The 22,013-nt window shown below is 37.7% G+C and overlaps 3 protein-coding genes across 4 annotated transcripts; all 3 read left to right on the top strand.

The window, feature by feature from the left end:
- The first annotated feature begins 355 nt into the window (after positions 1-355).
- LOC135797553 (KICSTOR complex protein SZT2-like) lies at positions 356-12,645 on the top strand. Its single transcript, XM_065309970.1, is given in 19 exon segments — positions 356-800; positions 1,194-1,372; positions 1,780-2,019; positions 2,314-2,544; positions 2,612-2,765; positions 3,117-3,337; positions 3,402-3,511; positions 3,640-3,760; positions 3,829-3,964; positions 4,040-5,313; positions 5,379-5,569; positions 5,655-8,508; positions 8,576-8,845; positions 8,908-10,869; positions 10,871-10,987; positions 11,056-11,200; positions 11,203-11,934; positions 11,997-12,322; positions 12,386-12,645. Coding segments are annotated over 19 exon segments (9,504 nt in total). The 5' UTR covers positions 356-688; the 3' UTR covers positions 12,515-12,645.
- A 128-nt stretch (positions 12,646-12,773) lies between these two features.
- On the top strand, positions 12,774-14,058 carry Ak2 (Adenylate kinase 2). Its single transcript, XM_065309976.1, has 3 exons — positions 12,774-13,044; positions 13,106-13,342; positions 13,429-14,058. The coding sequence occupies exons 1-3, from the start codon at positions 12,922-12,924 to the stop codon at positions 13,816-13,818; spliced, it is 750 nt and encodes a 249-aa protein (XP_065166048.1). The 5' UTR covers positions 12,774-12,921; the 3' UTR covers positions 13,819-14,058.
- A 108-nt stretch (positions 14,059-14,166) lies between these two features.
- Positions 14,167-21,005, top strand: LOC135797554 (phospholipid-transporting ATPase ABCA3-like). 2 transcript variants are annotated; one of them, XM_065309972.1, is made up of 11 exons: positions 14,167-14,574; positions 15,347-15,918; positions 15,978-16,237; positions 16,290-16,536; positions 16,594-16,980; positions 17,039-18,023; positions 18,080-18,740; positions 18,792-19,068; positions 19,128-19,991; positions 20,048-20,302; positions 20,372-21,005. In XM_065309972.1, exons 2-11 carry the CDS (start codon positions 15,348-15,350, stop codon positions 20,845-20,847), a joined length of 4,983 nt encoding a protein of 1,660 aa, XP_065166044.1. In that variant the 5' UTR covers positions 14,167-14,574; position 15,347; the 3' UTR covers positions 20,848-21,005. The 2 variants fall into 2 exon arrangements, with proteins under 2 accessions (XP_065166044.1, XP_065166043.1); XM_065309971.1 differs by lacking the exon at positions 14,167-14,574 and adding an exon at positions 15,183-15,260.
- The last annotated feature ends 1,008 nt before the right edge of the window (positions 21,006-22,013 follow it).

The following is a 22,013-nucleotide window of genomic DNA, read 5'->3' on the forward strand; positions in this document are numbered from 1 at the left end:
GGTGTAGAGGTTTATTTGTGTGTTGCTACGTCTAGTTTAGGCGGCACACTCGGCGGCAGTGTCAGTGGAGGCATGTGCGTCGCCGAGATTAGCATCGTAATTGATCGTAAACAAGCGCCGGAGACACAACTACGCTTCTAAAACCAGTGAGCAGTGATATCAGTGAGAACTCTAAATTCCGTGCATTCCACTTGGAATTATATCAAATATCACCACATATCGGAAACTGGTTAACTCAAACTAGAAAAGTGGTCAACCAACTTGTATTTGCATTTTTATTTACAGCGTCTGCGGTGAGCGTCTAACATTCGGGTTCAAGTTTGTTTATTTAACGATAACTCACGCAAGATAATACGCTTACCAGCGGTACAATAGTCAATTTCGGTGATAATTGCATAATAAATAATTGTAAAAACGTTACGTGTGGTGTATTTGTCACGCATTCGTCGCTTTTGTAAGCAAAGCGATGATTATTAGTTTCGTAAACAACCCAGCCGAATGTGATAATGAGTGACATTATCGCATTATCATAATTGATGCGCGTTTTAATGCTTGAGTGGAACATTATGCGGCTGGCAAATGCAGTCGATGATTGTACTTTGCACGCGCTGCACATATCAACACGCAGTTTAACGCTGGATTAATTAGTGTAATTTAATGAAATTAGTGCAGTTGTAATTTGTTTATTATGGAAGTGAGTGGTAGTGATAAGGTGGACTCTGAGGGTGGTGAATCGGGAGATGTTGCTGATACGGCTGAGGCCGGGGATACAAGTGCAAGTGAATCAGAACCGCTTCAAGGTAAACTACAATTAATTATTTTAGTTTTTAATTAATAACTCGTGAATGCAACCAGTTAGAGAAATAATTCTTTCATTAACTTATTCTGTGTTAAATTATACATTAGCTGTGTAACTTTTACATAAACGTTTCAATTAAATAAAAAGTTATAAGCAAATAAAGTTAAACATGTTAAAAATTTGAAACTTTTTACAAAAACGCTTATAATTTGTTATTAAATTATTTTATCAACAAAATTATTTTTTAATATGATACAGAATTTAATACAGAATAAGATGTTGAAGGAATTATTCTTCTAACTTGTTGCGTTTTGAAGTTATTAATGAAAAACTTCAGTGAATACAAAATCATGAATTGTTTAGATTTTAGATTATTAAATAATGTTATTTTTAGATGGAATATTCCCGGTGGGATTCATGTCCAATGACTTTGAGCCGAGGGCTAGTTTGGTGGAAGCTGCACGTGTGTATCTGCTGCTGCCAAAGAACACACCGGTGTCGAGGGCCGCCAGGTTTCAGTGGTTGTTGGACCATCTGAATTGTGTCATAACTGTGCCATCCAATATTAAATTAGTGAGTTTTGTTTACTTTTGTAATAATTCAAGCCTCAAAATTATGTATTCAAGGAGAATCTTGAATCGAATGTTTGCAGAACAAACATTTACTTGTATTATACCAGTTTTTATTTGTATTTCGTTGGTAAAAAGAAGATAATACTTGATTTGAATACATATAACAAAAAACTACAAAGTGTATTGTTACCAAAGTAAATTTGACTATTATCTGGGCAAGAATAACTTAAAAATCATGAAAATTGAAAAAAAAAACAGTTTTTGAACATTTTTCGATATTTTTCTTAATTAAAATGTCTGTACAGTAGAATATTTAATATTTTAATGGATTATTTATTTTCTGGAACATTTTTACTAACTTTATGCAAGAAATTTATGATTAATTGATATTTAACTTTTATTTTTTAGAGTAATCAATCAAATGACTTGGAAATTATATCAATCGTCCCGGTGACTGATCTCGACTCAGCTTCGCAATTCCTCGTCACCACCTCAACGCAAGTGATCTTTTTGTCTCAAGTATACCGCTTCGTCTACTGCCTGGACATGAGTCCATCGCATTCGGCCGTGGATGTGGACCGCGGCCAGGTGCTTTTCGACGAAATCATCAATTGTTTCCGCATTAGTTTACTAGGCTTATGTAGACAGGTAAATATTACATTTTACTAACATAATTATCACTAAAAATTCTTTCTTAAAACTATTCTGTGTTAAGTTCTTTAGTATCTGTGTAAATATTACATAAAAATTGCAATTGAACAAAAAGTATTGACAAAATTAATCAAATTTGTTGAAAAATTTTAAAACTTTGTTTGAAATCGGTTGCAATTTGTGAATTTCTTAATATAATAGAGAATTTAATGCAGAATAAAATGGTGAAAGAATTATTCTTGTAACTTATGTGTGTATATAATATGATTTGTTTCTTGTTTTGTTTTCCAGTTTACAATACCTGGCTGCGCGTTAGAATTCCAACCGAGTTTATATCTCACCGTGATTGTCAACACGCCGTTTTTTATTAGCCCTGCACAGCAGGTTATTATTAAAGGAGTGCAGGTTTCTAGTCACAATGTGCAGGATATTATCAATTCGGTGCAGACGCAGTTCCATTTGCTTGAGGGGCGTATCGCAGAAGTATCTGCGCGGGCTTATGATGAAATTGAACAACAAATGGTAAAATTACTGAAAATTTGAAAATGAAAATATGCTAAAATTAATATATTTTTGTATTTATTTATAGCTTGACAATGAAATGATGGTCGGTGGATTGTTTGATTTGGCGGAAACCGAGTGCATTGCTAAGATTGCAATGGTTTCGCCGGATTCTAATTTTGTCAACATGTTGCGATACTCCATGTTAGCTACGTCATTGTTACCTGAAAATAGTTTAAGTCGTAAGTACATTTATAATAATTTAATAAAAATTACTACAGAAAATAGGAATAACTTTAATTCTCGACAAAGAGTTGAAAATGTGCTGTTTTTCGAGAAAATAATTTAAATTTTTGCTATTTTCGCAGTTTCAAAGTTATTTCTGGTCAAATAATATTCAAATTCAGTTTGCTATCAATGAATTTAGTATTTTCTACGTTAAGTATATAGAACAAATATTATCTTATTGTTTATACATCTTATTTTGCTTGAATGCAAATTGAATAAGCTAAATTCATGATTTTTTCATTAAATAATTGAAAAAAACAGGTGACATTTGTGTGTATTACTAATTAATTTATTTTTCTTTAAAGATATACTAGTCATAACTGATGGAGTCGTCGCTGTACCACATTCGAACATCATAGAATCGCTTCTCTACCAATTGCACTACGACGGAATCTCCGTCTCGTTCCTGAAAGTCGGTTCTTCTTTCAAGCCGCACACGAGTGCCGGTTACGTGTCGTACGACGATCTCCTCGAGTTCCTGTCGCATTCCACGCTCGGAACTGTTTTGGATTCATTCCCAGTAGTCGTAAGTACAAAAATATCAACAATTAATTCAAAATTTTAAATTTTTGCTTAAATTTTTGGTGTAGAAACCTGAACCAACTTTAGAAATGAACTTATATCAGCAGTTATATTTACTGTGGTCCTTCCATGGCAACTTTAAGACTAATCTATGTCCAAAGAAAGAAATAAAAGATTGGTAAGCAAATTATTAAAAATTTTCTTTGTTTTTTTTAATTAAAATTGCTTTAGTTTTCACAAATATTCATTTACTTTAATTGTTTTTGTTATTATTTTGTAATTTAAGTAATATTTGATTTATTTCAGCAATTCTAATTTTATAAATCGCGTGCCAAGTTTACTAGTAAAACGCCAAAGCGAACAAAAAGTCAATTCCACACTGCTTCTATTAGTCTCAAGAAGAATGAGAGAAGGATATGTAGTTAATGTAAGTTAATATCCTAATTTACCCAAAATCACACTGTTTAACCTCAATTTTAACCTTAATATTCATAGGATGTTAAATCAATGAACAAAATGCTCCGTATAAAGTTGACTCTGCACTGGAAGACATACATCTACATCCATTACGAACTCATGTCATCATGGCCGGTGCGAAAAAACGTCACACACATCGAAATCAATATATCAGGTAAACTTATCAACTTATAGGTTATATATTTGAGGTTAATATACATTTGAGGTTAATTTTCTATAATTCCCGCAGCTCCATACGATTTTCTGCATGATATAACTTGTGTAATGAAGAAAGACACAAAATCAACGTATCGACAAGCCGTTTTCGAACGTTTCTGGATACGTTCCACACAATTATCCTCCAGTGACACAGTCCTGGCGCAACAATTGTCCGCGTTTCAAAGCTCCAACGCATGGCACACATTTCCCGATAGTGTACGTAATGGCATGCCGGTATTCACAGCGATTAGCACAAACTCACACGAAATGTCTTGTAATCTTTCGCTGACACCAAGCGATCCAGGTTCGAAATTCACACAAATTTGGCAACCGCTTTGTCACATCGATACGAACAACTGGCGTAAATGGTTTCACGTGCATAAAATCTCGCTTATTCTCAAACACGACCGACAATCATTATCGTCTTCATCCGGAAGGTTTCAGGCGATACAATGTCGTCAAGCTGCAACCGCGCTGTACAATCTATTAAGTGATTGGAGTTCATTTGTCTTGATTGATAATCATACTTATTTAAAATTATTATATCAAGAGACTAGTAGTCCACCGGTTTGGTTCAGTTTAGTGAGGATAACTTCAAAGTTACCATGCGCAACAATCACGTTAGGTTTTGTCAGTGGAACGCCTGGATATATCAGACATAGAATCTGTGAAGAACTGCGAACTGATTTAGCATCATTGTCGTATCTTTCTACTCCGTTAAAATCAAAGGATAATATCGGTTGTGTGTTACTTTTGAAACCTCTGGAGAAGATTCTGATTAGATATGAACGTATGCCAACTGATTTTCACATGGTAATCTTTCCGGATGGCACGCAGAATTCGCAACAAAGTTTACCTCCGTCACCTTTAGCAGGGACGTTGTTTACAACACTCTCGAGGTATTTATTTCATCAGAGGTGGGTTTGGTCTGCTCAGCATTTACCACATCTGAAGTTAAACATGCAGTCGATATCGAGAATATTGAGCACTTTAACTAAGATGAGGATTAAAGAGGGTTTCAATTTTGCGCATTCGGCTGCTGGAATTACTACAATGGTTTTGGAGTTATTGATGGATTGTAACTCAAGTTGTGTGTTGCAATATGTCATCTTTCCACCACATAGTGTGTGGTGTGATGATTATAAAAGTAACAGTGGGTCCGAGGATGAGTTTGATAACAAAACAGATTCGGAATTTCAAATTGTTACTGAGGTGTGGATTGAACCGCAATTCGGGAAGGTTTTGCCGGTTAATCCGAAGATATCGTATATGGATGGGATGCATTATTACGAATTAGCCGATATGGTACGTTCATTAACTTAATAAGTATTAAAAAAACAAATTTATTAAGAATTTTGTTTTATTTTTAGATAAAATTGATGGATATGCGCTGTATTCATTCATTGCTCACAATTGAACATTTGAGTTTAATATCTCAGGAGAAATACAATGCGGATCATGCCGATGTGCCTATTACAACGAACAAGAGATCTCTAAGAAGGAGGTACAACTCATCCTCCAAGTCCTGTGTCATACCACCGATGAATTCAGATATTAACACGTAAGTACCATTTAATATCTTTATACATAAGGTTAGTTATGTAAGTTAGGCAACCAAATTAACATTTGGTTATGTACATTCACAGGACTCATTGGAATCCTACTCTAGTACAAAGAATTCAACACATCCCTTTTAATTTCGACCCGATTAACATCCTCCCATTATGCCAGCAAACGGAATTATTATTTTCGATGTTCATCGAAGAACGCGAAAAAGAAATTGTTTCTACAAATAATCACACGAAAGCAAATCAACTTTTATTGGATAATATCCAGAAACATTTACACTGGATAAATGATCATGAATTATCCTTGACCGAGATTGAAAGCCATCGGTTTCGCACACAAGTGTGTCATAGACACCGCAATAAAGACCCACATTTTTGTCCTTTGAAAGATCTACCAGATGAAGAACACGATTATTCTTGCATGCGAAAATCACAGTGGAGATGTTTCGTTAAAGGAGTTTCAATGACGCATGTTATATTAACATTCGTGCCTGCAACTCTAGAAGATTTGAAAGACATGGTCACACTTGAATCAACAATGGCCACTTCCACTCCTCATACTAGCATCAGTCCCACAGAATCAGAACGCGCTGATTCACAGAATAGCAATTGCAGTGAAGTACCAATCAATGTTAAACACGTCATAACTCTTCCTGTATATGTCTACGACTGTCCAGTTGGTATCCTAGTTGATTCCTACATAAATACCGCCGAGTTAAAAATCCGTGACGTGTATGAAGATCATCGATACAAACATGGCCACTACTTTCATCCGGATTCTATAAAATTGAAAACAGATGACTCTGTTAACACATCTCCGGAGCCTAAGAGTGACGAGTCAGAAATGGAACCAAGAAATAACGCAAAACAACATTGTAAAGCGATTGTATTGACACATTCAAAATGTTTCGCGTTGAGTTTGTTCAATGCTTTGCACTGTAACAGTTTCATTGATTGCATGGACGTGCACGCTGCGATGGATCAATGTGAAGAAACACCGTTTGAGATAGATATCACTGATTATATAGAAGCTGTGTGTGCGCATGTTAAAACTTCATCGAAAGATGATATCAAATTGGATCAGCTTCAACAAGCAGCGCCATGTGATGAACTACGGCCTATACACAAACTAATCAAGGATAAATTCCTAAAGATAACAAACGATGCATTTCAGCCTATACCAGCCGATAGGGAATTTTATTACTGCAGAAATTTGAATGAAATGATACATCATAAGAATGTGGATAGTGATGATGAGTTGCCATCGAGGAATTCACGCGTAGAGTTTAAATTAACCGACTCTGAGGATGAAGATGATGATGATGACGAGGTGAAAATCGTAGATCATACAGATCTAAGTCCGTTGTTCCTCCATTTTGTTTGTACAGTCAGATACAACAATCAAGTGCACAATATTTCCGTACAATATCTACCTACGTGTTTGAGTGACTTATTAGAGAGTATTGATGTTGATGACAGTGTAAACTTCACAACAATGCAGATATCTTTGGATGTTTTATGTTTAACACTGCCGAATGATGTACAGAATGTCATCAGTGATTATTCCACCAAAGGATTCCGTACGACTTCGTTTTGTTCGGATGGTTTTCTACCCAGTTGCAGTTCTGCATCCGAAGCGAGTTTTAGCTCAGATTTCAAAGAACCAGAACCTTTGTTTTACATTCCTGATCTACAAAAACGCGCGGTGCATAAACTAAAAGATGAAATCAGATGGTTTCTTCAGGATGAAATCGCCACGGCGTTATTAGACATTGAACCTGTGTCAAGCAACACCCTCCATTTTGTTATGAAACACGTCAGTGAAAGCTCATCGAGAGATTCTTGTATAATGGAATTAATCGATTTAAACTTTGTGTATGGCACAAATCAAAGCTATGCGAAGTTTGTTGATGAATTCTGTCAAATATCTATACCTTCATATAAATTATCAAAAGAAGAAGATTTATATTATCTTACTAAGTCAAATGAAGATGACGATGAGAATACAAACAATGAATTATGGGAGAAATACAAAGCGGAAGTCGCGGCTGGGATATTAACCAATGACAACGAAGGTGACACCATTGAAGTATCACAAAGTGATATTTCCAGCATGAATAGCATACATTATGACAATCTTGAGGCTGGTTATGATGAAGATGTAAGTGATATTGAAGAAGACTACGCTTGGTTGATAGATCTACAAAACAAACGCTCAAATCTTCCGAATTTCTGGTTAGTCACACATGTTGAACAAGATGTCGTCAAAGTATACTTCCATTGTCGCTTTCTCGAGTTGAATACAACCCACGTTGGGATTTATCTCAGTGTACAACGTGCTGTTTTATTCGAGATTCGCAATTTGTGCAAACGTGTAAATCAAGCTTTACTATTACAATCTTTACATGATACAAGAACTTGTAATCATCTTTTGGAACCGGACGAGAACTCCGACTGGAATGAGAATAATATCAACCGGACGGTGTTGCAGAGGCTTAAAAGTATGGAGGAAATGAATGATGAGAATGAATCGATTCCTTCACCGCACATTGAAGCTTGTTTACCCTTTAAAGTTGGATATTTTAGTTGTCCTGTCGTATGGGAGATACCTTTCATTTTACATCCGAGATTGAAAACAGGTCCTGGTAAAAGTTCAGGGCTTTCTATAGGGATATCAGCGTTGAAGACAGTGTTGGATAAATTCAGCGTCACGAACAGAAGCAATATGTTTGTGTATAAAGATAGTAATAGTAATGTGTTCTATCTGAGACTGCATGAGAATATGCATAATATTTTCGTTAAGGGTATGCCGATGAAATCGAATGAATTTGAACAACCTGTGAGTCGTAGTCCGTCAATTGCGTCGTTACCAATTGGACCACAGCGGAGTGTACTTACCAGATCGGATTTTAGTATTTCATCAACAACAAGTGTAAGTTTATTATAAGTTTTTAAAAAAGAAAAAAAGTTTTAAATTTTATAATTAAAATTTTGTTTAGTCTGAAATTCGTCCACGTGTCAGATCCTTCGGTGAAAAAGACACGAAAGAAGGATATAGTGAAGAGGCTGTCACATTAAAAGTATACGGAATCACTCAGGTAGGTGAGGATATTCGCCGGGATTTAATGCAAGTTCTACAAAATCGTCTGGATGATGCTGTGTTGGAGTTGTTGTCCGTGATGTTGGCCCGCAATGCGATGTGTCCACTCACTCCGGAAGATGTCCACTTCCTACAGAAGCCATTCAAACAACCCGAGGATATAATCCGGGTAAGTACATAACCTCTTTTCACAACAAAATGGCCGCTTATTTATTTTTTATGCTTCAACAGTTGTCTATTCAGGAATATTCGCTCAAATTCCTCGATTCTTTTATTCTCTATCTCAAACAAAACCTGCTGCAGTTTCTCAACATACCGAAATATACCGATCCGAATAATTTCCGGTTTAAAGACTACACGGAGAATGAAAATAACAAGATCATCGATGATAATATTTTCATTTACAATCAAAGTACGAATCCAGCGTCTGGTAGTCGTGGAATTGCTTGCATCGCACTGGCGATAATTGAAGAATCAAGTACAAGTTTAGATAAGATTGATATAAATTTACAAGAATTGATTACAACTAAAGAATATATCAACCTAATCGCTTCCAAATCGGTGGAAAACAGTTCACCTACAGTGTATCTAGAGTTCAGAATATGGAAACAAGGACGTGTTAATTTTGACATCTTAAGAGAACGACTTTGTGCGGCTACAAGCCACGCAACGTGGGATATTATCATGGAGCATAGTTTTCTCAAGCAAGGTTTATGCGTGGAAATTGATGAAGAGTTACCAATCGCCAAGTTTTTGATTGATAACGAAACGAAAGAACATCGTATACATTTGTCACTGGATGCTACACTAGAGGGTGCTGATATCAACGAGATTATGAAGCGTAATGAAGGAAAATATGAACAAGTCGCCGGTAGACGAAGGATTAAACGGACTATTCCGCCACAATCAACAACACAACGCGCTATATTTTTCGATAATAACTTCTCGCATGTGCCTACGAGTCGTGTACGCAGTGTTGTTGTAGATTCATACGAAGCAGGCGATGATGGCAGACTTGTAAATATATTCGAAGTGGTGATAATCAAACAATGGTTTGATTTTGCCATGGAGATCAAAGCGCCTGCGCTGCGGTGTATTGTAATGAGATTACATCATTCACATCCTCTGTATGGCACTATTGCAGAGTTACAAAACATTATTGGTAATTTAAGTAATGACACCGTGAAGTGTTTCGCGTTTGATGTGTCTAGAAATGTTTATACTCCGTATAAAGCTTCTTGTTCAATTCAAAAAGCGATTATAATTGCGAGGAATTTCGAGCATTGGAAAATGCACCTTCTGTCAAAAGATGGCAGTGAATATCCTGAATTACAACAAACATCGTTGAAACACTATCAGAAGTTTCTGCCTGGATATGTGAATAACCAGTTCATATCCCGACAGAAACTATTATGGGGTGTGGTTGAAAGTGATCAGATTGTGTTGTATACATATAACTGGTCTAAGGAAATGGTTATGAAACTGAGGAATCAGTGTAATAATGTGGAACAATGGTTGAATGTACGTGCGGCTGTGTTGAGTGCAACTTGCGCGCAGAAATTAGGCGTTTTTCATAATCAGGCAATGGATAGGAATACGTTCAACATCAGTAATCCCTATATACATTGTATTGGAAACGTAGAGGCTATGATCAAGTTTCCTAAGGAGCATACAAAACGCGGCAACCCAAATGACAGCGTACCGCTGGAAATCTTCAGAGATCATCATCGCACTGTTAAAGATGATCATTTTGATCCGATTGTCGCAGCAACTGTGGAAATGTATGAAATACGCAAACAGGATAAAAAGAATCGCGAGGAGTTGAAGAAAATGTATTCGATGTATCAATCACGGACGAATTCCAGCACACCAGGACAAATACAACTTCTAGTTCAGAATTCACGTGTGATACATTATTGTCACACGCCATTGTTGTATCTGCCAAGATTGAGGTTACAAGCAGCTGCGACACGGGATCATTCCATTATGAATCCGGCGAATTATACTCTGCCGGATTCGAATGGTGAGAAATGGCATGAGGTGCTATTCCAAGCTTTCATCTCTGAATATAAAAGATATTTACAAACTTTGGGATTCATGGCGTTGGAAGTGGAACATCCGGTGAAGAAACATGGCGCTGGTAAGAAGCAACACATTGTTCAGAGGGAAGTATACTACATGCACAAAGCCATCCTTGGGTGGAATATTGTTATTCACAATGGAATTATGCGAACCTTTCTTCATCACTAAGTTACATTCGGTGGAGTGTAATCGTATCGCCACGTCAAACTCACGCGCCGCCATTAATCAAGTACGTACAAAACCAAAAATATTAATACATAACCTATAATAACACCTATAAAACTTGTATTTTTATAGTTTACTCAATCATTCTTGGATGAATCCGATAAAATCAAAGTCTACACGCATTTACACTCATTCACCTACGATTTCCATCTGAGATCAGTTTGTAATTACATTGGAAACACCGCCGGGTACAAAGTATGTGAAGGTTATCACCTTACGCATTTCTAGATGATTTTATGAAGTACTATAATAAAGCACCGAACTATGCGCGTAATTTAGTACATGCCGATACGATTGTCATAAGAAATCTACGCACCGAAGGAAAACATCTTTATAATTATCTGTTGATCAACGTTAAACAGTACAACTTCAACGTGGTGAATATGTCTGATGAGTTGACGAATGCCACAGAGTATGTGTTGGTTCAAGTGTCTAATATCTCCGGTGTGTCATATAAGGACTCACAGGATCGGCAACATACGGATGACTTTGATATTACGTTGATTATTTCGAAGATTTCACCCGGGGATACGAATGAGTACAATTTGCATTTGAAATATTATTTAATATTGACTACAAGAAGAGAAATCTATCCGAAAATTGATGTGGAGAGAAAATTAGGCAAATTCCGAACTGTTTCCTGCAGTCGTGGTAATTATGAGGAACAAGCGAATAATGAGGATGTCATGTCCGATCGTGAACTTGAACAATCGCTGGATTTGAAATCTGAGTCGGATAAATCGCAAATATTACCGAATTATCAGTCGACTGATGAAGATTCCATTGAAGATAAACGCTCCCGATTGAAACGCAAGCCGTCCTACATGCAAATCAAACAAGAATCGGTGAATTATTTAGGTTATTACTCGTCGCATGAGCAATTGATGCAACAGTTGATTTTGAATTGTGCGGAGAACACGCAGAAGACTATTAGGGATATGGTCACTCAAGGTATAGGCAACTTTAATCACACAACCTAGTTATATAGATATTAATTTTTTTAATGTTATTAGGCATGGTTCACTGTAGAACTCATTTACTTTGGAACAAACTCTTAACGCAACAGGACTCTGGGCAGTTAACATACGGCGAGTTTGTTGAGTTGAAAGGTTTGGCACGATTGGAAAATCTCTGTGACATTCACCCTAACCTAGGCACGCTGGTGCGTCAACCGTTTGCGTGGTATCAGGGACTGGCGAAGATCTTGCTCAATAAATACCAGGACCAACATAGAACGTACATTTCAGATGATGGTAATGTGCAACATTATGTGATTTTGCATCCGCGTTATGTCGGAGCGTTCATGATGCTTTCCATTGACATGCATACAAGTCGCGGTGTAAGTTTTCAACGTTTTGAAGTTTTTTTTTAAACTTTTATTTATAAAATACGATTATTTCAGGATTTGTACGCGGTGTATCGAACGGCAAGTAAGTACGATGATTCGGATGTGTGCGTATCGGACCGTAAAACACTATTAGACGGTTTTATCAATTGCATTTGTTTCTATTTATGGAGCGGAATGATTTAGTTTGCAATTCTTTTGGACAAATTTATATTTTTTTATCAAATGTTATTACTGATGAATTTTACGACGCAAAACATTGAGAGAAGTGCCTTTATGAATAAAATGTTCATATTTTTTTAAAGTGCAATTTAAAATACGATTTTTGTTTAAATTTTATTCACTTGCTGAACTTTTGTAATGTGCGTTGTGTGTTGCATAGAGTGTCATCATCTGTTAACTTTCACGTGTTACATAACCTTGTATGGCTACGGTGCAATTGTGCGTCCCTCTACCCCCTTTACGTCGATCGTGCGTGACCCGTGCACCGACATTACAACTCATTCCAATAATAATTTAATCACTGTGATAACCGGTGATAACATTGCGCTTCTGCACTTTTACACGGCCGTCGCATATTCACAAACGTAACAATGCCGCCGACAGCAGCAGCCACTGCCCCTTCGCACATGTATGACTACCCCGGTGATGATGTCCGAGGAAAAGGAATCAACGCCGTGTTATTGGGGCCGCCAGGCTCCGGTAAAGGAACTCAGGTATGTAATTCCTTCAGAATACAACAAATAATCATACTTACATATTATTATTTTAATTTAGGCTCCGTTACTCAAAGAAAAGTATTGTGTGTGCCATTTATCAACAGGAGACATGCTGAGGAGTGAAGTTGCTGGTGGTTCTCCTCTGGGTGCCAAGCTGAAAAAAATCATGGATGAAGGTAAACTAGTCAGCGATGATCTGGTAGTCAATATGATTGACAGTAATCTGGACAAACCCGAGTGTAAAAATGGTTTCCTCCTTGATGGCTTTCCCAGGAATGTAACACAGGCTGAAAAGGTAATTTTTTTAAAATCACAGTCAAAGTGTCAAAGTCAATACCTTGATCACTGATTAAATACTAACTTTTTATTTTCTGTTATCAGTTGGATAGTTTGTTAGAACGACGTAAAACGCAATTGGATGCCGTCATTGAGTTCGGCATCGATGACAACTTATTGGTGCGCCGAATCACCGGCCGTCTCATCCATCCTCCATCTGGACGTTCCTACCACGAAGAATTTGCGCCGCCGAAAAAAGCGATGACCGATGACATTTCCGGCGAGCCGCTTATTCGCCGTTCCGATGACAATGTCGATGCGTTGAAGAAACGTCTGGATTCGTACCATTCGCAAACGATGCCGCTGGTTTCGTACTATCAACAGCGCGGTATTCACTATCGCGTGGACGCTGCGCAATCAGCGACGGCTGTTTTCTCTAAAATTGACTCCATCTTTATGCGCTCGCGCAAAGTGTCCTCGGCACTGCGGATTTAAACCAAACGCACAACGTTTATATGTTTACATATCAGTCCGATCTTCTGCAATTAATTTGCAATTAATCTGTTAATTAATTGTCATAACTGGGTCTTCCAACTTCTAGACAATTACCACCCTGGTGTGAGTTATTCTGGGCACGTTTACAATAGATTTACGAATGTGGACGTAAATAGTCTTTATGATGAACTAGTTGGTGGCATTTTAAATAAAGAGGGATGCATTTATTGATTATAAAAACAGTTAACTGATTAAATATCACCTTTTTACTAGTATCAGGTTATCCTTAACCTTGCGTCACTGCTACCTGTATTATTATGCAACCAAATGTACACGTATAACTCACTCAAGGTGCAGTATTTTATCTGTAAGAATCTTGTATAGTTTTTTGTCTTGATCTTGATGATAAGTTGGGCGCGTGAATAGTCATGTGATGAATCAACTGTACTTTTTATTTATTATTATCAAGATAAGCAGTATTTCGCACATTGACAGATTGGGAGATCACGCCCGCTGATATCATCTGACTGCGGGCACTTATCGACCACTCAATTGTGCTTTATCAGCGATTGGTTCACATTTTTCTATGCTCAGACGTAATTGTGATGTATGGGAATGGGCCATTCCAGCTGATATCGCTTGCGTTAGAATGAACACCAAGTACAAATAGATCGATTATCCAGCAACAATCGTCAGTCGAATTCTGCAACAGTGAGGTGTAAACTTGTGTTCCTGGGCGTTATATTTTACGATAAAGTAAGTTTTTGAATCATCATTATTCTTTAAGAAGTTTTAAACTTTGGTTATAACAGATTATTTTAATGTAAGCAACCAACATTGCACGAAAGTTATATTTTGCGTATTATTTAATTGTGGTCAATTTAATTTTCGGAAAAAAAATTATTTTTTTATATTTAAAAAGTATTTGGGTTTATCCCAATATGTGATTACGCCATAGACTTTGAGTACTCCAGACAATATTACAATAACGCCATATCATCATTATGATTATCATTCAATTAAACTGTAAAACATTTTAATCTCATAAAATGCTCGATTAATCATCGGCATTTCAAGGTTTCTTGCAAAATCATTCATAAAATTGTCTGAAATGATTTTATTATTCTTTTTGAAAGCCTAAATCATTATGTACTTTTTGTGTGCGCCGAAGTTGGAAAAAACTTGCAAAACAAAAACCGGAAGTCGATGTAAATAAATCTAATTGCGCAAGCGTGACGATTGAAATGCCGATTACGATCAAAACACATTTTGTTACATGAAAATTTCAGCGTTTTACAGCATTGAACATGTGAAATGTGGCGTGTTAATTAGATTTTTGCGAAATAATATTCGACACGATCATCGTTATCACTGCTGCTATTCACACGGTTCATCACGCTCGTGGCGACAATGTTTCGCTACACTCGCTTCTCGCCGCCAAAGTATTTATATCCGAACGCTTTTTTGAAACATATTTGTACTGATATTATGTACGCCATATTGTTATCAGCTTTTGTATTCTTTTCAGAATGGCCGGCTACCGGCAAGGATTCGACAAGTTCCTGCTGCTGTTGTGGAAAAACTGGCGACTGCAACTGCGCCACCCAATTCAGACCTTCTTCGAGATTCTAGTTCCGGTGTTTTTCTGCGCCATCTTGGTAGCGGTGCGCTCTCTGGCTGAGAGTGAGGTGGTTGATGTTACGACCTTTTCTGATTTTCACCTGGATCGTATATATAATGGAGTTGATTTAACTGATTATCACGTGGCCTATTCGCCAAACCACACGGATGTGACTGGAATTGTTAATGATGCGCTTCTTAAACTCAATTCCCCTACTGGCATGACAGCGTGGGGGTACTCGACGGGACGTGAATTAGAAAACGCTTTAGTTGCCAATCCGAACTTACAAAAAGTCGGCATCGTTTTTCCGGACAACTTTAAAGGCCTTTCCAAAAAAATGGAGTTTGCTTTGAGATTTCCTTCCGAAATGCAAAGGATTTTCAGTTCAGTATCTGTCGACACATGGAAAACCAATATTCTGTATCCGGTATTTCAACTTCCGGGGCCACGTGATCAATCATACTACACCGCTTCACCAGGTATTTTTTTAAGCTAAGAGCTCACCTTGTGAATATAAAACATTGCTTAAATTTTGTAGATTACTATAGTGAGGGATTTCTTTTTCTCCAAAGCGCAATTTCTAGTTCAATTGCCAAAGCACAAGCTATAAAATACGGAAAGTTGGATTTTGAAGAACCAGAGGTTAAGCTGCGGCGGTTTCCATATCCTTCCTACATTGACGACATTTTACTGCAGGCCATGTCGACCATGATCAGTTTAATCATGGTGCTTGCTTTTCAATATACGGCCATTAGCATTATCAAGGTTATCACTACCGAAAAAGAGCGTCAGTTAAAGGTACGTATGCAATCAACATTGCAAGTAGAAAGATAACAACATTGTTAAATAGGAAGCCATGAAAATTATGGGATTACCTGGTTGGTTGCATTGGACAGCGTGGTTTACAAAGTCTTTCCTCTTTATGATCATCTCCGTCACGTTGATGGTGGCACTTTTTAAGATCGACGCTTGGTACGATGAGAATGTCCCTGCAGTGTTACCAAAGTGCAATTTTATTCTGCTGTTCATTTTCCTCGTTTTGTTCATAATTGCGACGATTACGCTTTGTTTTGCTATTAGTGTTTTCTTCAACAAAGGTAACAAAAGGCGAATGTTGATTGTAAACGGTTTATTTTAAACGGTATCATTTCTAGCAAATATGGCGGCTGGTATCGGTGGCGTACTATTCTTTCTGTTCATGGTACCATATACAATCCTAAACATGAAGTATCAGGAATTGACGTTGTCTACCAAAATGTCGGCCTCATTGATGTCCAACACGGCAATGTCGTACGGTTTTCAGCTTATCTGCATGTTCGAAACAACAGGCGCAGGTTTACAGTGGGACAACTTGTTCAGTCCCGTGACACCTGACGATAACATCACAATGGCACATGTTTTCCTAATGCTGATCATCGATAGTATTATCTACATGTGTATTGCACTGTACGTTGAAGCCATCTATCCGGGCAAATATGGCGTGGCCAAACCGTGGCACTTCATCTTTACGTGGCCCTTTGAAAAGAAAGCCGAATTTAATGGTATAGTATAATTTGAGCCAATTTATTGTAATTTTATTTAACATGTATATTTAAACAGGTGCGATTCCCGGCGATATGAACACAGACCGTAGAAACTACGAAGAAGACCCAAGAGGACTCAAAGCAGGTATCCACATTCGTGGCTTAACAAAAATCTACGGTGATAAAACAGCAGTCAATCAAATGCATTTGAAAATGTATGAAGATCAAATCACAGTTCTTCTGGGTCACAATGGCGCTGGTAAGACAACGACAATGTCGATGCTAACAGGGCTTGAGATTCCCTCAGCCGGTACAGCAACCATCAACTCGCATGATTTACGAACCGAAATGGGTCAAGTGCGCAATAGTCTCGGCCTTTGCCCCCAACACAACATTCTCTTTGATGAACTCACCGTTGCCGAACACATCTACTTCTTTAGTAGATTAAAGGGTATGAAAGACAAAGCCATTGCTCAGGAAATCAATGATTATCTTAGTTTATTACAACTTGAGGATAAACGCAATAATCAATCCAAAACATTATCGGGTGGCATGAAACGCAAGCTGTCAGTAGCTGTGGCATTCTGTGGCGGGTCCAAGGTGGTAATGCTGGACGAACCCACCGCTGGAATGGACCCTTCTGCTAGAAGAGCATTGTGGGAGTTAGTGGAGGGTCAAAAGAAGGGTCGAACAATAATGTTGACAACGCATTTCATGGACGAGGCTGATTTATTGGGAGATAGGATTGCTATCATGGCGGGCGGAGAGTTGCAGTGTTGTGGCTCTAGTTTCTTCCTGAAGAAAAGATACGGCGCTGGGTATAGGTTGATTATGGATAAACTGCCGCATTGCAATGTAGATCAAGTTACCAAAGCGTTGACGCAGCATATTCCGCATCTTAAGGTTGATTCCAACGTTGGATCCGAGTTGAGCTACCTACTCAACGAGGAAGATTCCGTGCACTTTGAGAAAATGCTTTCTGCTCTTGAGATGAATCTTAATTCATTGGGCATTGGTAGTTATGGCATCTCCTTAACAACATTAGAAGAAGTTTTTATGAAGTAAGAAATTAGGAATGTTATTGTCGTATATTTAACTGTAAATATTCATTTTTTAGGGTGGGCGCTGATAATACCCTTCACAATATGCAAGAAAATAGTTCTCAACAAGGGAATCATACTACAATTGATATGGGTGCCACGAAAAGAAAGACTGGAACGGAATTACTAAAGAATCAAATCTTTGCTATGATCATCAAGCGTGCGCTTAGCACAATTCGTTCATGGCAACTACTAGTTGTCCAATTTCTTATCCCTGTTGTCCTTTTAATCCTTGCAATTATTTCCGGGCAACAATCTGCAACAAAGGAACTTCCAAGTTTGGATATTGAGTTATCTTCGTACCGCGATCCGGTCACGCTTATAAACTGCGATGAAGAAGAAATGTGTAATGCAGGTGCCAAGTGGCTGAACGATCAATCTCTGGAATTGAAGAAGGTGACGAACGTCTCGCAAGAGGTATTGGCGATTGCTTCCGTTGAACCTGGCACGTTTCGTTCCTCATACATCATAGGTGCTGATTTTTTGCCACCTATATCTGCTGGTGATGTGAATTCTCCTGAACCAAAGCGATTAATTAGAGGTTGGTTTAACAATGAAGCATACCACACACCACCTTTAGTAGTCAACTTTGTTTACAATGCAATCGTTAAGTTAATTGATCCTGACTGCGAAATTTCTGTAGCAAATTATCCATTGCCGCTCACAGCTAATTCAATGGTAAGTTTTCTATATGCGATCTATTTAATGCTCATTGATGTTTGTTTTCAGTTCCAACTATTGCAACAAGGCAACAATCTGGGTTTCCAGATGGCAATTAATATCGGCTTTTGTATGTCGTTTATTTCGGCGTTTTATATTCTCTTTTATGTGCGTGAGAGAGTGTGTAAGGCAAAGCATTTACAATTTGTCTCTGGTGTCAATGTGTTCACCTTCTGGGCAGTTTCCTACCTCTGGGACTGGTGTACCTACATTATTACCATTATTATTTTGGTTGTCACCTTGATCTGTTTCCAAGAAGAAGGTTTCAAAGAAGGAGAATCTATTGGTAATGACATAAAATGGTTGTTGCTTAAATTAGTTATGTAATGTGTATTTTGGTTACAGGTAATCTGCTCTTGATCTTCACATACTTTGGGTTCTGTATGATACCGTTTATCTACGTTTTATCATTCCAATATGAACTACCCTCTACCGGGTTTATGCGAGTCATTCTTTTTTCGATTATCATAGGAGTGTTTGGTTTTATAATCGTCGAAATTTTATACTTTGATGGTCTTGACTTGGAAAACACGGCAAAAGCCCTAGATTGGATCTGTCTCTTTATGCCACATTACTCGCTGAGTAATGGCATCCGCAATACCAATTTTGAATTCCAGCGGATCTTGCAATGCCAAAAGCTTGTTGATGCTTGCATAGAGGAGTTTGGACTTACCGAGGACGAGTGCTGGTCTGGGGCCACGATGCAATCCAGTCAGTGTAAAGAGCGCACATCTGATTATTACAACTTTACAAGGCCAGGCATTGGTCGCAACATTGTCATTACAATGTGTGTAGGCGCTGTTTTGATGGTGGTGGTTTTCTTGCAAGAGTTTAAGATGTTTGGGCGCCTCTTGTATCTTTGGTCGGGAAGACAACCTCAGTTTATAGACGCCGATGTGGACGATGATGTTGCTAAGGAGATGGAGAAAATTTCAATAATGGATAACGCCACCATTAAAGACTACAACCTCGTGCTGAGAAATGTCCGAAAACACTACACCTCCAAGCTGGTCAAACATTTCCACGCGGTGAAAGGATTATCTTTAGGAGTGAAGAAATTTGAATGTTTCGGGTTATTAGGAGTGAATGGTGCGGGCAAAACTACAACTTTCAAGATGATCACCGGTGATGAAAGTATCTCTTCAGGAGATGTCTTTATAAAAGGATATAATTTGAAGTACAACATTAAAGAAGTCTACAAACTTATTGGTAATTATAACAGAAAACAGTTTTTGTAACATTTTTACCGTTTATCTTCTTTTCAGGATACTGTCCTCAGTTCGATGCACTTTTTGATGATCTCACTGGTCGTGAAACTATCGGTGTGTTTTGTTTGATGCGCGGCTATGAATGGGCGGATGTGAATAGTATAGCTACGTCTCTTGCGACAAGATTCGACTTCATTCAACATCTTGATAAAAAGGTGCGCGAGATGAGCGGTGGCAACAAACGAAAGCTCAGCACATCAATTGCCCTCATTGGTGATCCACCAATTATATATTTGGATGAACCCACTACAGGTATGATCACATATTTTAAGTTTGCATTATTTGATCCTGACTTATGTCAATTCTCTTTTTATTTATTAGGAATGGATCCAGCGACCAAACGTCATCTATGGGATGCACTTTGTAAGCTGCGTGATGAAGGAAAATGTCTTATCCTCACTACGCATTCAATGGAGGAGTGCGAAGCTCTATGCACTCGCTTAGCCATTATGGTCAACGGGCAGTTCAAGTGTATTGGTTCCACCCAGCATCTGAAGAACAAATTTGCGCGCGGGTTCTCACTGACAGTGAAATTGAAAAAAATGGCCGACTATACCGAAGCAATGCAGAGGCTGATCAACTTTGTGGTTGCCAGTTTTCCGTCGGCGGTTCTGCACGAGCAGCATCAAGAGATGGTAACGTTCTCGATACCTAACTCAGGTTTGCCATGGTCAAAAATGTTTGGTATCATGGAGGGTGCCAAAACGCAACTGAGTGTGGAGGACTACTCGCTTGGACAATCCAGTCTTGAGCAAGTGTTCCTCAAGTTTACATATGGACAAGTTGCTGGCGTTTAACATTTAAAAGCAAAAAGTGATAACTTCTTATTTTCTTAATTTATAAACAATACGCTAGGTAATTTAAATGTTATTGTATTATAGTTTTAAGGATGGTAAACAAAAGACCTGTTACATGTATTCAAATATAAAATATAATTTACGTACCTTCATGAAAATTGTCTTGTGGTTATTTATTTCAAATTGTCCCATTGTCATATGATAGTTAAAAAGTTTTTTGCATGCCGCTCACCTTTCCGACCTTTTAATCCTTTTGGAAGTACCATAAAATGCCCTTTAAAACGGCTATTTCTACAAATTTCGTAACAGTCAGTGTGGAAATTGCCCTGTATCTCGGGAACTAATAAAGTAATTTAAACTATATCATCCTCATGTAATAGCTAAAAAGTCCCTCAATTAGCTGAATATCTTTCAGATTCTTTAAACCTTTAGGAAGTACCCTTAAATGCTCATTAAAAATTGTTGTTATTTTTACGATTTTGTATTTTTGTATTGAATACTCCGTTGAAATTAATTTAGGACGACGGAGGGCGACCCTCGGGAAACCCATATAAATGCCCTTTTTGTGATTCCTGGTCCGCAAACTTTTGTAATTTTTGACCCGAAATTGAACGCGAACAATTCAAATTATGTCGAAATACCCGCGCAAATTTTCAGCCTCCTCAACTTTCTGTGATCCGAATAACACCAACCAATTTTTCCATTAGTTTTCGACCCGAAATTAAACGCGAGTACACACACACACACACTGCATATGTGAACGAGCGCATGTGTGTGTATGTGCCTGTTCAATTTCGGGTCGAAAACTAATGGTAAAATTGGTTGGTGTTATCCGGATCCCAGAAAGTTGAGGAGGCTGAAAATTTCCGCGGGTATTTCGACAAAATTTGAATTGTTCGCGTTCAATTTCGGGTCGAAAATATCCAAAATTAGCGAAAAGAAACACAAAATGAGCATTTTTATGGGTTTTGCAAGGTTTTAGGGCTACCATTTTCTCATCAAATTAAAGGTATTAAAACTAAGAAAATTTAATTCTACATAGATTATTTTAGTAAGTTTTTTTACTAACATTAACCGTTTAAGCCCTATTTGCAATTTTAATGAAAAATATTTATTTTCCATCACAACGCAGTTATGTTCCGATGGAACCATGTGTTTTCATTAAA

The sequence above is a fragment of the Atheta coriaria genome, unplaced genomic scaffold (assembly GCF_025399875.1).
Source record: "Atheta coriaria isolate IRGN ID8LTWV9N9 unplaced genomic scaffold, Caltech_Dcor_3.1 hic_scaffold_8_pilon, whole genome shotgun sequence".
In the NCBI taxonomy this organism is placed as follows: domain Eukaryota; kingdom Metazoa; phylum Arthropoda; class Insecta; order Coleoptera; family Staphylinidae; genus Dalotia; species Dalotia coriaria.

Coding starts and splice junctions, on each gene's coding strand:
- Ak2 (XM_065309976.1), top strand. CDS start 12,922: ATGCCGCCGACAGCAGCAGCCACTGCCCCTTCGCACATGTATGACTAC. Junction 13,045..13,105: donor GCTCCGGTAAAGGAACTCAG/GTATGTAATTCC, acceptor ATTTTAATTTAG/GCTCCGTTACTCAAAGAAAA. Junction 13,343..13,428: donor ATGTAACACAGGCTGAAAAG/GTAATTTTTTTA, acceptor TTCTGTTATCAG/TTGGATAGTTTGTTAGAACG.
- LOC135797554 (XM_065309971.1), top strand. CDS start 15,229: ATGTTTCGCTACACTCGCTTCTCGCCGCCAAA. Junction 15,261..15,346: donor ACTCGCTTCTCGCCGCCAAA/GTATTTATATCC, acceptor TATTCTTTTCAG/AATGGCCGGCTACCGGCAAG. Junction 20,303..20,371: donor TTTGGATGAACCCACTACAG/GTATGATCACAT, acceptor TTTATTTATTAG/GAATGGATCCAGCGACCAAA.